At 39.1% G+C, this 20,407-nt stretch overlaps 2 protein-coding genes across 2 annotated transcripts in view; both read right to left on the reverse strand.

Moving 5' to 3' along the window:
* Positions 1-9,702, reverse strand: part of LOC147225316 (voltage-dependent calcium channel subunit alpha-2/delta-1) — a 58,232-nt gene extending 48,530 nt beyond the window's left edge. Inside the window, exons 1-3 of the mRNA XM_086163802.1 lie at positions 9,543-9,702; positions 3,367-3,448; positions 2,774-2,890 (exon numbers count right to left, since the gene is read on the reverse strand). Of these exons, the coding sequence (XP_086019928.1) occupies positions 2,774-2,890; positions 3,367-3,448; positions 9,543-9,631 (288 nt within the window). The 5' untranslated portion in view covers positions 9,632-9,702. The remainder of the gene's footprint in view (positions 1-2,773; positions 2,891-3,366; positions 3,449-9,542) is intronic.
* Positions 9,703-16,780: 7,078 nt separating this feature from the next.
* Positions 16,781-20,407, reverse strand: part of pclob (piccolo presynaptic cytomatrix protein b) — a 53,705-nt gene continuing 50,078 nt past the window's right edge. The window contains exon 36 of the mRNA XM_086163697.1: positions 16,781-19,929. Within this exon, the coding sequence (XP_086019823.1) occupies positions 19,786-19,929 (144 nt within the window). The 3' untranslated portion in view covers positions 16,781-19,785. The remainder of the gene's footprint in view (positions 19,930-20,407) is intronic.

Consider the following 20,407-nt stretch of genomic DNA (forward strand, 5'->3'; position numbering starts at 1 on the left):
AAGTATGCAGCCAAGAATTGATTAATAATGTATGTTACACTCTGCCCCACACTTATTTATGGCAGCACGGGGAGACATGCATAGACACAAACTTGTTTAACATACCTGTGGCTATTTAAACCCAGGACTTGCAAAGGTCATCGATCATGCAGAAGCAAACAGAAGAATTAGAGGCCGAAAGAGAGATTATAAAAAAGTCAAAACCAGGATGAGTTTCTAGTCATTTCACAACGGCTTGGATAGACACCGGACGTCACCATCCACGCACCCAGAAGCGGGGTACACACTGGACTGGTTGCCGGTCAATTGTGGGGTCACTTACGGAGACAAACATTCTCTTTCTCATTCACACATCTGGACAATTTCCTCGATTGTTCCAATCAACCCGCTGCATGTTTTTGAACTGTTGGGAGGAAAAGTGAAGGGAACCAACACAGAACCAGGTGGAACATCCACGACATCAGCCACATTCGACCACTGCGTTTATCCCATCATGGATGAACCATGAGTGGAAGCTGTTAGGGGTTCAGCGTTTTGTTCTCCAACACGTCAACGGGCCAGGACGAGCCGGCGATGAAACCAGGAATGTTCGATTCAAAGGGCGGCCACTTTAACCGCCACAACGCCACCTATTATTGTATATAATATCTTATCATTTCATCCTATAAGATTAAGTCTACAATCAAATTTCTGCAATAAACCAACAGTGTACATTATTACTTTTCACCTCCGGTGACAGTATCTACCGTAAAGTTAGCTCGTTTCTTGCCATTGTTCTTATTTAACTAAAACATCATTAAAAATAGTACATTTCTATCAATGAAGGTTCAAGTTATAACTATAATTTCTAGCAATTCTGACTTTGCAGTGTGAGCTGCCATCTTTATCTGCTCACTCTATCCATTAATCTATCTATCCGTCATACTCATGTATTTGCCGTTATTTCCGAACCAGACACTCATTCATCTGTTTATCTCCCCATCCACATATCTGCAGTCAGACAATCCAATATCAGTGTGCCTGGAGGTTACTCACAGGAGAGGATGAGACACAAAGATGCAATAAAGAGTGAGAAGTGATCGATGTCAGGGGGTTTGGCGGACAATCAAATACGCCCTATCCTTAAGACAAACACATGATTGCGCATCAAGTTCGAAACCAAGATTTCCGTTTTTTTTTCCCCCTTGGTTGATTCGCTAAGTAAATTTTGTCCTAGAAGTTAATGCGCCTCATATCACCAAATATGATAACAACATCAACGTGTCAGGAGAGATGTCTAGAACCATTCATAAACACTCAGTTGTTCTTCCCACTGAGTAAAGAAAACGCTGACATCCGTAAAAGCAGGATAGATAAGGAGGGCGTAGTAGGGACGCTGTGCATTTCTAAAGGAAAACAATAGACGAACATCACTGACCCAGTTCTGGGTTTGAGAAGAAAAGTGTGGAAGGAGTGAATCTCCCAAGGGTCAGAGCTTTCGATATCACAATGAATCCTAAAAGATTTCAGTCCACGCTTCTCACCCACTCGAGTATAAGACTGGCTCTCGGTACTTTCTCCAATGCATAATCATCCATAATAACATAAGAGGAGCATATTTATTATGACTTTAATACAAATCCAACTGCACTACGAACAGCAAAGTAAGAGTTTCATTGTACACTATACAAAAATAAACACTATCTGTGCTTATTCTGATATGAATATCAGATTTGTCTGCTGCAAATGAGTAGTCACAGCTTTCCTCTATTTACAAAGTACATTAAAATTTATTTCATCTTTTTTTAATTCTTTTTTTATATATAAATATATAATAGCCAAAGAAACAGGGACAAAAGTCACATGTTTTGAATGTAACGTCATGCTGTCATGTAATAAAAGACCATATATACTTGTGATTATGGAAAGGTACCTTTACAGTTTATTTCTTTGGGCTCTCAGCCCTAGTTATCTAGTTATGCTTTGCTTCTGGTTGTTTATGGCTGTATTTAAATTTCAAGATCTGAAACATAGAAGCATTTTAGCAGCACACTGTCTATGTCAATCTGTTGCCCAATATCTTACGTCATTTCCATGAGTATACATGTACACACATATATAAGTGAAGTGCACAACTAACACAGAAACTCCCATAGCCTTGATTTTCTTCCAGGCAGTATTTTTTTTTGCAATTGTGACCAAGATGCCAGAAAAGTATTTCATTGTTTTGTTGGTATATGATATGAAAACGATGCTGTTGCAATGTTGGCTGAAAGTAAGAGTACACAGTATCACTAAAGAACTGTGTTGTTTGTGAGACAAGGGTTAGACTTGTTTCCTTTCTCCTTGTCAAAATCCTGCCAAAAACCTTTGCAGGTGGGCAAAACAGTCCTTTGGGTGTGTGTGTGTGTGTGTGTGTGTGTGTGTGTGTGTGTGTGTGTGTGTGTGTGTGTATGTGTGTGTGTGTGTGTGTGTGTGTGTGTGTGTGTGTGTGTGTGTGTGTGTGTGTGTGTGTGTGCGCAGCCGGGCCCAGGCATGCAGGCATATATGTCTTCTTCTAAAACGCATATATACAATTTGTATTAGATTCAAGAAGGTCCATTTTTGATGACTGTCATTATGCTGTAGTCAATAAGATCGCCTTCATCACTAAAACATAAACTTGTCTTTACTGTCTTTCTCCGATTGCAACTGCAAGCAAAGTAAACACTAATATTCAAACCGCAAAGTGAAACAAATTTTCCATACGTGCCTTGGTTATGTAATATACATGTGTACATCTTGTGAGTCTCACCTCCAAAGCAGCAGACCTCTTTCGCAGCAGCTGTTCAATCTTCCTGGCTGCCCGAGCAACCAGCTCCTCTGCATCATTTTGCTCCACAGTAAACAGGTGTTGGTTTCTCAGAAAAATCTAAAGCGGAAGACGATGCAATCATGAAACCGAGAATTATATATACAGGACTGTCTCGGAAAATTAGAATATTGTGATAAAGTTCTTTATCTACTATATTATCTAAAACAAAAATGTCATACATTCTGGATTCATTACAAATCAACTGAAATATTGCAAGCCTTTTATTATTTTAATATTGCTGATTATGGCTTACATCTTTAGAAAATTCAACAATCCTATCTCAAAATATTACAATATCATGAAAAAGTAATTTTTGTTTTTTTAATTGCATTCCAGAAGATAAAGAGCTTTATCACAATATTCTAATTTTCTTAGACAGTCCTGTATGTTGGAAAAACGCAACACTCATCGAAGTAAAAAAAAAAAAAAAAAAAACAATTCACATTTTAGTTCTAGCACATATACAGGTACTATAGCGCATTCAAATGTTGATTATTCTATATTTCTAAACAGGACTGTGTCGCATTTGATACCTGAGTGAGAGTCATTCCAGCCGTTGCCGTGTCTGCCAGTGTGACAAGTTCTTTTTGCATCTGGTCAACCCATTCTTTAATCCTGTGGAGCAAAAGAGAAGAATCCAGCAAAGCCATTCGGGCCGAAATCATCTGAACAAACAGTCAAAGAGAAGCACTGTGTCGGGGTCATGCAATCAAGCAGGATCCAATAAAACATGTGTCACTGCATGTCAACCAATACCTTAAATTTCTGTGGGTTCAAACAATAAAGTAACCAATGAGACACAAGTCAGTTTTGTTATTGGTGACAGTAATGTGAACGGGCAAGCGTGAGATAGGAGGTGCGCCGGATCAATGCGCTTCTATGTATATTAAAGAGAATCTCAATGTCCAGCCTCTTGCATCCACATATTGGATTTCATCTTTATCTAAGAGGGCTGCTTGTATTGAAGAAATTAACAATAATAATAATACTATTTTGAAACGAATCAGTCATCACACAACGTATTAGCTAATGGGTTTAATAGCTGTTAACGATAAGATTGTGTTATATTACCAGTTGTGCGTTTAATTCTCATGCAATACTTCTGCAATCCTTCTACTGTTTTTTTTTTTTTAATAAAGTGCATCCAAATGACTTATTTTATATTTACAGTTGCATGTAAATATAAAATACACACATGAATTTAGTCCGTGTTACCTTGTTTAGTACGAACAGACAACAGATACAGATGCTCTCATTGTTATGCATTTACATTAACACAGACCGTGCTCTGGAATTCTCCAATGGGAGTCAACATATTAAACTTGCATACACACATTAAATAAGCATAGAAAACTAGGAAACGTATGTCCACACCCACAAAAATATTCCTTAGAAGTGCAATGAGTGCACAGCATCTAATCTGGGTCGTTACAGTTGATAAGAGGTGGTAAAAATTCATATTGGAGCGGTGCAGACGCACAAACCGCAAGACAAGAAACGGCTAAAGTACATCAGGGTCAAAATAAATTCAGAAATAAAGAAGGTTCAGAGCGAGAAAGCTCGGGAAACGAAATGTAACCCTTTGCAACCGTGTGGGCATGCTGTTTTTATTTTATTGCCTTCACTGCAATATATAGCTACTAACTGATATTAAAGGGATGCCAGAAACCATGAACATATTTTATAGTTTTACTATGACTGTAATTCCTGTCATGTTAGGAGAAAACCTTATGGTTCCTTAATAATGTAATGATATGTAGCCCATATTAATGCAATTAGATGTTAGTATAAAACGTTTAAACAATGAGAGAGAGAACATTACTAGAATGATACTCCTCTTCCTTTCATAACTTTTATTCTCTTAATGATTCAGATGAATAAATTGAGAACTCTTCATATCATGTCTTGCTTGTTTTGTTTTGCTTTTGTTTTTGTTTTTTTAATGCCAGCCCTCACATTGCCAATACAATTACAAATGGAACTTCAAAAATGCAGCACCAGTAATAGACTAATTGGTGTTGAGCTGAGGTAGCAACATTTTTTTTCTGCTCTGGCTTCTGTGTTTTGATTATTGCATTCTCTGATACAACCCTGTATAATTAAACACACAGACACACACACACACACACACCACATTCACATACAAAAGGCAACTGGGTCAGACTCTGGCCTACATTGTTATTTTTTTCCTTTTCAGACACAGGAAGAGTAAATGAGAGCAGAACAGCAAAAGGCAGAGACAATACAAGTGGAAGAGAGACAGATGTTCTGATGCCATCATATCAGAACCAGAGAATTGTGAGCAAAACAATAGTGTTTAATTCAGTGGGTTACTGTATTAAATAACAGTGTAATTACTCAAAGCAGAGGGAAAGCCATAAACCAGCAATGCTCCATGTAAAACACAAATGACCGATCTATATCCAAGGTAGCCATGGTTGAAAAAAGAAAATGAAGTTGATATGGTTTCCATGTAAAATTTGGACCAACCCAGATTTGGCTTTTTTTTTTTGGAAAACTTTGCAAAAAAAGGTATTTTCACAGTCTGTAGTGAAAAATAATGATGGAACTCCATAAATGGCTGAAAAATTCCAGGGACACTGCCGACTATCTGAGTCACACTCAAGAAAAGCCTATGGTGTCATACTTCTAAGAAACTTTTTCATTCCTGCTTTATTCACTTTGCTATAGACATTGAAGAAAATATTAAAATAAGTTACTACCAAAAGATCAAGTAAAACAACTAGACAACATGACCTTGACATAATCATAGTTCCTTCATAATTTTGAAGGAGGTCAAAGTCATATATATTTGTCTACTATTTGATGATGATTTGACATCTTGAACAGGTGTAGCTTAGCAAATGAGAGGATTTATCGGACAAAAATCATTTCCTTTAGTGAAAGGAAAATAATGAAAAGGGCTGTTTGAGATTGCTATCAGGCAGATGATCCCTATTATGTATTTTCTACTGGGAAGGATTTTTCAGAGAGCACTTACACTATTCTTTTTATAAAAAAAAAAAAAAAAAAAAAAATTGATTTCAGCTCTCACCTGTTCAAAAATAAAGAGAGGCCACGGTCATATTAACATCGTTATTCTGACTGAGAGCAATCTTTACGGCCGGCTTAAAGCAAAGTGTAAGCTTTCGCCATCATCGGAAATCAGAACGGATATTACGGCAGTCAAGGACACACAGCCTGGTTGCAAAAATGAAACTTTGGATGTTATCCGCCCATTAAATGTATTATTTATTGTTATGTCTGCCATTCCGACGAAGAATGAGAAATTAATGACGAAGGATGACGTTTTGATGCTATTTAAGGCCTAGTTAGGATCAGGACGTAACTGTTTCAGTCAGAAAAACATTCTGAAGACAATTTAGAAGTTCCTTAATCACACATCATTGCTCGTGGCCAGAATGAGTATCATTTCATCTGCACAAAAAAAATTGCGATGATGCGCTCAAAATCGTCGCCTGATCTAGTTCAGTCATGATGAGTCGGTATTAATTTTTTAAAAGCAATTTGTGACAAAAAAACATTCACTACGGAGAGTGTTAAAAAAAGGGACTTCAATAAAAAAAAAAAAAAAATTCAAAATATATGTCTCAGTTCCCTGAGAAGACTACGGGAAATAGAGATGTGTCTATTACACGGTCTTCAACAGGAGAATTATAAGCCAGTGCGACGCCTTAGCATCCTAATAAAAGAATGAGGAATAGAGGAACAGATCATTCGAACTCTGAGCAGCCGTTAAAAGCACGATCTGCTCATATCCGCGAAACTGAAGAACAGAATGGCAGAGCGGGTCATTGAAAAGACTGACACTGATATGTTTCAACATCACGTCTCTGTTGTGGAGCCCTGGGGCGGAATTACACTGGTGTTTGGATTTATGCAAACGGGCGAAACCGCACAATAGCGCGACCATTGCTGAGGCAGTGTTTTGGAACATCCGTGCAGGAAAAGGGCTGGAGTGTGTATGTGTGTGTGTATGTGTGTGTGTGTGTGTGTGTGTGTGACAGTGATTCAGCAACAAAGTTAGAATTGTTAGATGTGAATGGAGTGTGTAGGTGCCGGCTGTGCAATGTTGGTTTAGGTTCATTTCTAAGTAGCAAGTTAGTTGTAAAATATCTAATGAATTATTTTGACGGAGAGTCACCGCATATCCCCAAATAAAGTGGATTTATAAATAAGATATGCTAAACTGTCTTCACCAAAAATTGTTAATCCTAGATGTAACCATATAACCATAGATGCTCGCTGGCCTTGCTTGCTGCTTAGATTACGTGAAGCCTGCAGCCGAAGCTCGCCAACATTTGCCCAACTTTGCAGCGAAATAAGTCATTTGATTGACAATGTTATATACTTTAGTTGAACGGTGCCATAACATCAACCTGATTTACATTCAAGCAAAGACTTATATTTTAGTAGATGATTTATGTCACGGCTGATAGGAATATAGCCCTTATAAGTTCATTTTAATCGCTAGTTTATAGCCTTCCTTAAAGCAATATGATGTTTATGTTTGTATTGCGGTCCCATTGAAAGGAAATGAACAATAAATCAGGGTGCGCCGCACGGTACGGTCACCTTATGATAGTCACGTTATTACCGGTGTCTCAGGTAGATCCAGCCTTCGCTTCTTTCCATCTCCGATGCGTGAACATGAATTAGTGTACGTCTCAAGGCTTCAAACCAGTCAGCGTTGTCGATTGTACCCTCCGAAGGCTATAAATATTCAGGCTTGTTAGATTTGAAATGTGTCTCGATGCACTGCGTATAGCATAACATGAAAGATGATGAATAAGCATAAACGGGATGATAGGAAGTTTTCTTTCTCATCAATTCCTGGGGTACGAACTCGAGCGGGAATTGACGATGAGGGTTGAGCGTCTCCACCACACCCACATCGTGTAACCCATTCAACTAAGAAGTACCGTAAACCGTTTTGCAGTTTACAGTGGTTGACAGGATTTTCCCTCTCCACAGCATCCCCTCACAAACTGTGACAAAATGCTACTTCATTACATCAGTTGTTGGAATTCCAAATAAATGCATATTTTAGGACCTCTTGTAAACACATCATATTTTCCCAGTCGGCACCAGCACAAATCTTTCCGTACCCATGCAACTGTGTTTCATCTTGAATCCCATCTGTGTCACAGCTGTTCTAGTGATACAATCTGTGTTCCCAGTTCTTTCTTTTTTCTTTGTTTTTTTTTTTTTTTTTTCTTTTTTAATAGTATTGATGTCTTGCTTTGTATGAGAGTCATCAGATTTTTTTTTTTTTTTTTCCCCTGTCGGTTGGGTCATTATTAATATGAGGAAAGAGGTAATGTGAGAAACCTTGAGAAACCTTGAATATTAAGCGTACCGCCTCAGATGAAGACCGATTTCATTTTGCAAACTCATACATGACATCTATTATAAATAAAGAGAGCGAGAGAGAGGGAAAATTGTATAGAGAGAGAAAGACGACTTTTAAGATTCATTCATTATCTATAGCGCTGACCCTGGAACCAATCCTCGTCGTTATTGAACAGGAAGCTCTCAAAAACCTGGACTGGACGTTGGTCAGTCAGAGGGCCGAATAGAAAGAAAAACAACCATTTATTCGCTCTTTCACACATCTGGGCAGTTTAATGTCTCTAATTAAGCCAATGCATGTTCTGGATTGTGGGAGGAAACCGGAAAACCCTGAGGGAACCCACGCAGGGGGGGTAAAGGGGGGGGGGGACGGCGTGCAAACTCCACACAGAACTGCCCCCTGCTGGAATGGAGCCGAGGAGTCGGAAGAGCGGCGCACATTTACACAATGTATGCACTTACATACAATGTAAATATAGACCCAAAGGAAACAAAGTAGATCCCAAAATGTGTTTTAACTGTGTTAAAATATTGCACTATAAAATGGACACATATTTTATTCATAAAGCAGAATTCATTTGTGTGTATAGTTGCTATGAATGCATATTGATTTTAATAACTTTGTTTTCCAATTTGTAATGGGTGTTTAATCTTATTTCTATCGCTCAAACGCTTCAGCTGTGTTCGGACAGGCGATGCAAACATGTTTAATCGAAAAATCCTCATGAATGAGCGCTTTGCAGATACAGATTTTGGACATGTCGAACTGGATGACAATAGTCCCAAGTACGATGCTATAATTTTTTGTTATTTTTTTGACATTTGGTGTTTTTTTTTTCAAATAAAAGGACTAGTTAGATCTGCTGGGTTGGCGGGGGAGGCTTTTTTTTTCTTTTTTTTTTTTTTTTTTACTACTTTTACTACTCTCCAAGCCATAATTAGTGTGTTTTTAACGGGCCCAAGATTAGTGTGGAGGAGCAGGAGGAATCAGCGTAACTTCTCAGCAACTCCCGGGGAAGCTGTCACGCTGTCCGTGGACACATCCACGACCAACATCGGTCATCGCCCAGGGGGAACCACCGACACCTTGGCGCAAAGAGTGTTTACCTCAGGATGATGGAGGCGATCAGAACACCCTGCTGCCCCAGACAACAACAACAAAAATTAAAAAAAAAATAATAGAAAAATAAAAAATAAAAAAAAAAACCGCACACGTATCGCCGTGAGTGTCCCCTTAAAAAAATACCGCCTGTGAAGGACGAACACTTGCAACAAAAGGACCACAACATCCAAACCCCCTCCTCAGAATAAACGGGATTATGGGAGCTTTACTTACATGAGCTGCGTCGGAAACTGTGATGCCCAAGACGCGTCCTGCCACAGCAGGACTAGAAGCACCCAGGCTCGTACCCTGCAGGTATCCATTGTAACGGGGAGGTGTGTGTTTGCGCGTGCATGTGTGTGTGTGTGTGGAGGGGAGGGGGATAAGGGGGAGAGAGGAGGGGAAGGGGGAAATTCCCCGACGCGCGTCAACACCGACTCCCCTCGCAGCCTCCGGTAAATGGGAGCGGGGCGAAGGAGCGACGTGAGGCGCGTCTGTCGTCCTTCCACAGATTAGCGAATCCTGACAGATCTAATCTGGTCACCCAGCCATCCGCCGCTCTAACAGGTTCTAGAGCTCTCTCTCTCTCTCTCTCTCTCTCTCTCTCTCTCTCTCTCTCTCTCTCTCTCTCTCTTTCTCTCTCTCTCTCTTTCCCTGGTGCCAAACAGTAGAGATTATTTTGAATGAATTCAATCTAGTGTTCAAAATACTATCATTTAGGGCTTTTGTGTGAGCCTATTTCTGGCCGCTTTAACTCCATTGGCATCGGGGGGCTACCCCATTTTTTTGAATTGTGATTGATTGGTTAACTGATTGGTTGATTGATTAGTGGATTTCACCTGAGGGAGAAAAACTCAGTGTATGGAGCAACAAACTGAAAGGTGTCTCACAATACGTACAAGGCCACTATCTCATTTGCATCCTACCTAGTTTTTGCTTATTTATTTTATTCTTGTCATTGCTATTGTCGCTCTTTCTGTGTTGTCGTTTAGCTTTGGTTGTCTTTTTTTTCTTTCATTATGTTCGTTCCTATCCTTGCCGTTGTTGTTCCGTCTGTTGTCTAATTATTTGTTGATGTCTTTTGCATTTTCTCGCCTTCTAATTGTCCGTGCATTTATATTTATATTCATATTTATTGAGATTTGTGTTACGCTGCCGTAACATAAGAATTCCCCCTATGGGGATCAATAAAGTTTATCTTATTTTAAGGCCATGCACGTTGAGCAAAGTTGCATGTTTTGTTTTTCATCCCTCCTACATTTAATTTGATGAGATCCAAGGATTTACTGCTTTTGATTGCGCCATCATCGCCAGCCGCCATCGGTCTTTCTGGTTGCAGGAGTGGCAACAATCGAGAGACTGTCCCACATGGGAATCACTGCGGGAGTGACGGATTTATTGATTCAACACAGACAATGTGAAAATCTGCCGGTCAGAGTACAGTGAGATATACATTCTCTCCGGCAATCCTTCTTTCATAAAGACAAATCTGGGACTATTTGGCTCTTTTCTAACATAGATCTTTGAAAAACAACTCAACACACAAGGTCTTGTGCAACATTCACATATTAAATCACATTATTTTGTCAATATTTAGAGATCAAAAGAGCATCAGCGTTTTGATTGAATAACTGAATAACAAGTGGAGATCCTCTCTCTCTCTCTCTCTCTCTCTCTCTCTCTCGCTCTTGCTCTGTGTGTGTATGTGTGTGTGTGTGTGTGTAATTCAGGCCTGGAGGGAGGACAGGGCAGCACAGGCACGATGCTTGGGGATTTGGTTATCAATTGTTGCCTGGCAACCACACACCATCTCTCGTGTCCTCTCACCCTCCCTTCCTCCCATTCCCCCCTTCTCCCTTTGTCTCTCCCATCTCTACCTCGCCTAATGCTCTCACTATACCGCACTGTCGTACCCCTCCTTCTCTTTCTATTCTGTTCTCATGTCGAACCACTGGCTTTGCATCCTTGTTCACTACCTTCCTCACACTTATTTCCCCCCAGCAGAGACACGGCTGCAGCTGGGTGGGATAGGGTGGCGATAGGTGAGAATGGGACAGGCAACGGCGAGCGGAGAAACATAATAGCGAGGAGAAGTGTGATGACAGAAAGGAGGATGCTCCCTCCTAAGAAATCCGTATTTACTACTTTTTTTTTTATCATAAATAACGAAAAATGCCTACAACACACAGAATAATAATAATAATAATAATAATAATGATAATGATAATAATTAAAAAAAACTCTCTTCAGTACATCTCTGAAATTAATAGTTTTAAAACACCAGAAAAAAATTGCATCTATCAGGCAGACTGACAGAAGTCTAGAAGTATTATCCTACTTGACTATTCATCCATGCAGCCATGTTTTCAGTTAAAGCAGGTAGTGGAGGAAACTGTCTGCGTAGTCCTCCAGCAACGCACTACAACCGTTCCCAAGGGTGTTGCCCTGATCAAACAAGATATATAGTCCCTCCGGTGTGTTCTTGGTCAACCACCAGGCTTGCAGCCAGCTGGACAGACCCAGAAAACTGCTGAAGGAGCTTTTCATGAGGCATCTTTACCATATAGGGTTCAACTCCAAAAGTCTTCATTCTTAAAATAAAAAACATCTAGATTCTGTACATCAATAGACAACAACTTACTATAACAATCTATAATTCTATTAGTGAATCATCGCTAAACTTGGAGTAAATAAGTGTCATCTACACCAGGGGTGGGCCATTATTTTGACTCTCTTATTTCATTTTTATACATTGTTTTTTATACCTAACTAGGTATCATGTAAATTGCACAAAATGAAAATTGCAATTAAAGTATTTAATTTTTTTGGGCTATTTTATTTCAACTTCAAAATCATGAACGATCATACAGGACTGTCTCAGAAAATTAGAATATTGTGATAAAGTTCTTTATCTTCTGTAATGCAAATACAAAAACAAAAATGTCATACATTCTGGATTCATTACAAACCAACTGAAATATTGCACACCTTTAATTATTTTAATACGCTGATTATGGCTTACATCTTAAGAAAACTCAAAAATCCCATCTCAAAGTGTTAGAATATCATGAAAAAGTAATTTTAGTTTTTTTTAATTGCATTACAGAAGATAACCAACTTTATCACAATATTCTAATTTTCTGAGACAATCCTGTACTGAGTTTTGTATATAATGTATGTAATCATTCATACAAAATTAAACAAAAGGAAAAACAAAGGAGTTTCTAAATTCAAGATTGATTGAAAATACTTATTAAAATATTCAAAGAAAGTAGGTTGGTGGGATAAAAAAAAAAAAACAAATGACACAACATGGACTCAAATCACATTTTACAGCCTGCTGAGAATATGGATACAGAGGACATAGTGGACCGGGTGATTTCTAATTGTGACCCCGGCACTGCCTCGTCTGGGCAGTGAGACTCCCAGGATCCTTTCACACGCCAGGCAAGCAGAAAGACACGCTCAACCATTTCACAACCTGGACAGATAATCTCTTCAAACACCCTGCGTTAGATTTCCTGAGAGTTTTGCCACTTTCCCTGTACCTCCAGTACCTTAATTCATCAATAAGAAGCTTGTCAACCAAGAAGCCAAGAAAGCTCCAGATGTTCGGAGGCTTTACCGTCTCCACGTCCATCTCAGCCAAACTCGACGCCTCGTCTGGATTTCAATTCTGATCCTCCAAACCGGAGCGCAAGTCGAGTTAAAGAATTCTAAAGTTGATCTTTTCGGCGCGTGATGGTGTGACCCCCATTTGAGGACGACAGTTGAAAGTTTTGCTCTTCTCTTCATCCAAGTGTCTGAAACACAGGTCCACCAGATCTGATCATACAAATACTTAGTCAATCATCCATCACCAGTCTAAGAGTTAATAATAAGTTATTTTGGTGTTTGTGAATACCGCCAATAAGGTTAGGATTCATCATTCCTTGCCGTTTTTCTCCGTATTAATAGACTTCTTGGTCTGAAGTCACCAAGACCTATGAGGTTCCTTGAAGGTGCCCTGCTGGTTGCACCACCAAGGGGGATCAAAAAGGACGGATACTCCAATGGATCGTTAAGACGTATTCATGTCAACAGTCATTAGAGAAAGCAGTGCACATCCTTCAATGGGGAAATATTAGAACCCACTGGCACTGAGCTGGGGTCTTATAATTATCCCAAAAGCCGCATGATGCCTTTCACCCTGGGCAAATTTTGAAAAAATGGGAGACCAAAAACGGACAGTATTGTGTTTCCTCATCGAGTGCCCGACAGCATTTCAGTTTATTTTTTATTTTTTTTGTTTATTTATCTTTTGCTGTTGTTAGTGTTTTTTTTTTTTTGCTTTTTTTTTTTTAAACATCTTGTCAGAGTAAGAGAGACTGTCCAACAATGCTAACAGTATTTCTTCCCCGTGTTTCCAAATGAAAACATTTCCATTCAGTAATAAAAAAAAAACAAAAACAAGAGGTTCAAACTATATCCCCTTATTTGCCAATTTGAAACCATTTGAGACCTATAGATTACCATCTTGTAACGATTAACAGTATCTTACATCACTGATGGAAGTGAGTTTCATGTATAGATGATATAACGGAAGATACTGCCATCTGGTGGTCACACACTAAACTCACAGGAATGGGTGGCTGGTAAAATGATGCAAGGTGCACGAAATTGGGTTTTCTGCCAATGTGCATTCCTACACTGTACAACACTACATTCTTAAATGCAACACCTTTTTTTCTGAATTTGTTGATGAATAATATCAAGAAACAACAACATGAATGAGGACATCTTTTCTTTTCGTCTTTTTCACTTCAGGGGTCACCCCACCAGATCGATCTCCTCTCTCACACCGACAAACATCATCCTCTCTCACTACATCCATAAATCTTCTCTTTGGTCTTCCTCTACACCTCCTGCCTGGCAGCTCCAATTCCAGCATTCGTCCACCAATATATTCACTATCCCTCCTCTGCACGTGACCCAACCATCTCAGTCTGGCTTCCCTGACCTTCTCTCCGAAACATCTAACATGCTGTCCCTCTGATGGACTCATTCCTGATCCTATCCATCCTGGTCTCTCCCAAGAAGAACCTCAACATCTTCATCTCTGCAACCTCTAGCTCTGCCTCCTGTCTTTGAATCAATATCCCTGTTTCTAGTTACTAGTCCATGCAGCATCGCTGGTCTCACCGCTGTCTTGCACACCTTTCCTTTCATTCGGGCTGATATTCATCTATCACATAGCACCCCTGACACTTTTCCCACCCATTCCAACCTGCCTGAACCTGTTTCTTTACCTTTTTTCCACACTCTCTGTTGCTCTGGACTGTTGACCCTAAGCACTCAATATATGTCTATATCTAAAACTATATAAAATGTTGTGTTCATTCATCAACATGGCTGAGTATTGCCATTTCCATGGAATATTAAACCCCTGACTTTTTACATGTTTTAAAATTGTTTGCTATATTTCAATATTTAATTTTAGATTCTAATTTTAATTTAATTCAATATTGCTTGCTATAATTTAGTGTGTGTCTTCTACTCTCACACTTTTGTTACCAGTGACGTGCAGTCAGTAGAGGCAGGGGAAGCCAGGCCTCACGTGTCATCACGGAAAGACAAAAAGGCAAAAAAAAAAAAAAAAATTAAATGGTTACATTCATTCAGTGATTTGTACTATAAAGTCATTTTTAGTTTTTTTTTTCAAAATTGCTAAAAAAAATTCACATTTACCGTTCATATATGAAGGAGAGAGGTGCGGTGACGCGGCAACCAGCTGAGCCCACTATGGATTGCACAATGATTTTGCTAACTGTGCTAGCATGCTATGAACTGAGACCATAGTGCTGCCTCTGTTGATGTCACTATTAAAAAAACACTTTTAATATATGCACTAAATTTCCATAGTTTAGCTGATGTGTATAATGTTTTTCGTCAACAACTGTAACGTGTTTCTCGTGTTTCTCGTAATCGTAAAACGACTGCGAAGAGACATTAAGTGAGGCACGCAGTGGCGGTGCCTCATGGTAGGGGGCACCGCTGATCCCAGAGATCCTTCTTACTACACAGCTACAGAATAATAGAATTAGCAATAGCAAGCAACAGTAAACAGTTAGCAAGTCAAGTGCAGCCATCCAACTATTTTTTTGCCGATCTCATCGGGCTGTATAGCTCACAAGCGCTGAGGGATGAATGTAAATCTCCTGGGCAGCTTCTCAACTTTTTGGCCCAGAAGGATCTCATTCAAACTGTTCCTCAGGCGACCACACTCAAAGACTCAAAACATACAGTTGGAACAGGACTGATCAAGGACGACTGCCTTTACTGGCAGTGATTTCCATTGAGACAGAGAGACTTTTAAAACTGAAAAAAGAAATGGAAGACTTCTACAAGCAAGTTATCGATGCCTCAGAAGGAGCGGCGCATGGACTTCATTTATAAGTAAAGGTAAGAGATAATAAGGTTTTTTTTACGTTTTTTCTTTTTTTCTTTCTATGCTAGAGTTTGTAAAGAATGCTGATATGGTATTTTAAACAAAACACATCAACTGCTCCCAATAAAATGGTGAATAAGCTACTCTGTAGGGTTCATATGTTTGTAAATCTGACCGTGATGACATCAGTGCCTCACCAGCCGTCACTGTTTGTTACACGCATTCACTGATACACCCCTTCTTTTACCTCTCGGTGCATTTGGAGGATTAAACCTCCCGTACCTCCATTGCTGAGGTGGCAGATAGGAGCTGTTGTCATAAGATGGTTGCTGCCCGGTGAGGTGGTGACCCTCGAACCTGCCGGCAGAACTCTGCTCAAGCTGAAGGAGAAGGAGTGGCTCAGCAGGAAAGAGCAAGGTTGCAGATCCAAGCCTGTGTGTGTTCCCTCCGCAGGGTGTCTACACACAGCGTGAGGAGTTTAGCCGTCTGGGAGGGACTCCGAGTAGAGTCGCTGCTCCTCTCGCATGGAGTCGGACGAGGTGGCGAGGGCATCTGGTCAGGACGCCTCCTGGACACCTCTCCGGCTGGGGGCACGTTCGACCGGGAGGAAGCCCCAAGAAAGACCCGGGGGAAACGCTGGAGAGACAGTGTGTCTCCCGGCGCCTTGGGATCCCCAAGAAGAGCTTGAACAAGTGTCTTCGGTGAGGGAAATCAGGGCCTCCATGCTTCCGCTAAGATAAGCGCTAAGAGATGGACGGACGGATAAAATAGGGAATGTCAAGAGTATATGTGAGTATATGTGAGTATAATGTGTATTGCATTTTTACATTCTCAAATGCGGATGTCCAGTTGATACACTTTGCGAAAATCTTAAAATTTAACATTATCTTGTGGTAGTTTTAAGAATTGCACTTTGAGCGATGCACCCGTTATGCGTTGATAATTTTACAATTATGAGAAATGAAACATTCATACCATTATGGTGCGTGTATTTTTTGACATCTGCCGGTTATATTTCAAGACAAACTGAAATGCATGGGTAATATAGTCTCCTCTTGATATTTATTCTTTAGACAGCTGATTTTTACAGCACAATTTGCATATTATCTCAATACATCCTGTGTACAACCACAAAACCATAACATTAGATTTGTTTGTTTTTTTTACACAGAGTGAAAAACAAGACAATTTTACAAGCATATTTCTTTACATTTGACATACAGATAAATCTATACATATTCAGTCTCCTTTTAAACATAATCTGTGGGCAAAATGTACAGACAAACCATCAACAAAACATGCAACACCCAGAACATTATGTCTCAGACGATTTTTGAAGTTGATTTTTAGTGTTGTTTGAGCTGTTTATAGGACATGGTTGCACGACAGTTATTGGTTGACAACACATGTTTTGATAACACATTGCTCTACATTTATACATCTTTTTTTTTTTCCTCATATTTTTTGACACTCACATGCTCATATTTTGGACAATATAAACATTCAGCCTCCGTAGAAAATGGACACCTTATGTACACACATGAGAACTTGTGTCACATTCACACCCTTTGAAACAACAACAAAATGGGGTGATTTCACAATTACAGGCAACAGCTGAAGAACAAACAGTATTTACCATGAGGAAAGTTCATTGAAACACAAGAGAAGCAGTCATGACTGAGCATTCTCAGAAAAATGTCTCATTTACTGTACCGCTATTAAGTGGACTGATTTCTCCCAACTTGTGCAGTGTGTGAAGAAATCTCTTTGAGTCAACATGTTTTAGGTTTGCCACATATTTACAAATTGCACTCCTCCCTATATTCTGTTACCAAGTGCGCCATGATTCATTTCATTCAGCTGCAGGAAAACGATACACCTTGTCTTGTACGTCATGACGGCTCGATGAGACAAGAAAACAAACAATGCGATTATAAAGTGCACAAGCTTCATGAAGATGTTTACAGCCGTTAACATCAATATATATTCATCAATATATATTAATTTAAAAAAGTAATATATCTAATATTACTATTGAGTGACGTACAAATTAAAATATCCTTTTTAATAAGACATATTTTAGACAATATAACTGCAGATATTACATGTATTTGCAAAAACAAATGCATTCAAACACATTTATGTTGCATAGAAGTACCTCAAATGAACCCATGGGTCTTGATTAAAAAAAAAACAACTTGGCACGGCAAAAATAACTTTCTGAAAAATCCTCCATGTTGCCATTTATAGCATACTATCTTTGACTCCTCGTATGTGTTTTTCTTCCGCTTTTAGAACGAACTGACATCCTTTCCTTAAGTGCACGCGTTACTTCCTTCGTTCGCACTGCGAATCGCATCCTCCCTAAAAGGTTAATCACATCCGGAACGATTCCGAAGACAATTTGATGATAAGTTTCACACTGTCAATATAGTGGCAATCAGATACATGGGTCACCTGCACAATAGAAGTACCGACATTTGGCCCCACGTGTTCTGACCTGCGTGGGATCAAACCCCTGCAGGCCTGAGTGAGCGTTTTGGTCGCAGGCAGTGAGAAAGGCTGGTACACTGTCAACAGGAGTCATTGACACACAACAGCACAGTGAGGTTTACAGTAAAGCCAGATACACAGAGGAACTCTTGACAGTTTTTTTTTTTTTTAATTTTTTTTTTTTTTTTTTTTTGCTGGGGGGGGTCAGATCAGGGTCGCCTTGCAAAATCATACTGTATATCCAAATTTGATTTTTGACACCACTTGTGAAAATGACTTCTGTCATTACATTTACGTACGATGGGCTACACAGATATAAATATTCGCATATTCTGAGCATCCGCGTTATGTCCAAAGTAAAATTGTGCACATCGAACTGATGCGATAAACACGTGTCATCCTCTTGGCTTATAACATTAAATGCGGCGTGTGTTTGAGGCTCGGAGCACAACACGCTTTTCATTTTATTATAAATGTAACCTGCTCTATATAGAAGCATGCCAATGAATAAGTGTGAATGGATGTTGACCTTAACCTTTGTAATGATCACAGCCCTGTAGAATATCTTGTGGTGATTATTGTGACCGGCGGACTGAAGGAGCTTCTTCTCATAAACCTCTCCGAGCTCATGAAAATCCACATCTACACAGTAACAAATAAGCACTGCCTACACAATAGACAAAAAGTAGCCTACTGGATTGTCAGCACGCCAACCACGGACTCGGTCAGAGATCATGCGTCGACAATGGATCGTATATAGTCTATCGGAACGAAAATGATTCCCTAAACCTACTAATGTGATTGAATCTACTATGCATCACATTCTTTTCTTATTTTGGGTTCTATTTCTATCTCTGATATGCTCTGTATTCCACGTGAGTGATATCTACAAACTGTAGTGCTATATATTTTATCTTCATACTTTTAAAAAAGTAAACTTTCTGACTCTTCAATAGGGTGCGTTGTTTTTATCCTTTTTATATGAAACTGAAAGAATATCATACAAAAAATAGGTATACCTTCATCTATTGATATTTAAAGAAGCCCACACACCTAATCATCATCTTGTGTACGATGACCCAACACGAGGTTAATTCAGGTGATGGCTCTGGGCTAAAAGCCAAATTCACGTATTTTATATTGATCACCTCTGAGCGCAGATATGTTATCTTAGTTGCACAGCATCAAAACAACACTGTCTCCAGTGAACAATGAAATTGGAACAGGAAAAAAAAAAAAAAATTGCTCCCAAAGCCGCATTGCTGTTGAGTCTGTTAGGGAGTTTGCATTTAGCAAACAAAGTCCACAGCCAGCAGAGACCTGACATGGAAAGAGCTGGACATGTGTGCTGGCAGTGTTGGAGTTATATAGTTGTTATGGTATTACCTCATAATTCATCCCTTTTTGGAGGCATATGGAATGGAAATAAATCAAATAGAATGATTTGTTCGTTTGTTTGTTTTTTTTTTTTGTTAAATTAAACTTCTAAACTAATACATTCTGGCTTCATCTTTCGCTAATCCATCCACATTATTTTTCTCGGTTGTGGCGTTTCACTTAAGGGTTGGTCTGAGTGGAGCTCACAAACAGCTTGTGCCAGCTGACCACTCTCTTCCTCATATCCACCTTGTCCAACCAGATGTACGCTTCCCCAATCAGCGTCTTCTTCACAAACTTTCCTCCATTGGAAACTAAGAAAAGCTAGAAATACAAAAAGTGCATAGTTTGATATGTTATTAAATGTCAAAATGATGACAAATTTAAATCAACTGATTATTATATACACACACACACACACACACACACACACACACAAACACACACACAGACAGACAGCACACACACATATATATATATACACATACACACACATATATATATAATATGTGTGTGTGTATATATATACACACACACAAACAGATAGATAGATAGATAGATAGATAGATAGATAGATAGATAGATAGATAGATAGATAGATAGATAGATAGATAGATAGATAGATAGATAGATAGATAGATAGATAGATAGATAGATAGATAGATAGATAGATAGATAGATAGATCTGTATTTGGCATTGATTAATCATTAAATATGAGCATATTGATGTAATGTTTGAAAGTATCACCTTTACATTAATCAAAGCTTTGCTATTAGTCATGTCTGCAACATAAAACAAAAT

The sequence above is a fragment of the Fistularia commersonii genome, chromosome 17, assembly GCF_037954325.1.
Source record: "Fistularia commersonii isolate RoL2024-O1a breed Wild chromosome 17, RoL_Fcom_v1.0, whole genome shotgun sequence".
Classification (NCBI taxonomy): Eukaryota; Metazoa; Chordata; class Actinopteri; order Syngnathiformes; family Fistulariidae; genus Fistularia; species Fistularia commersonii.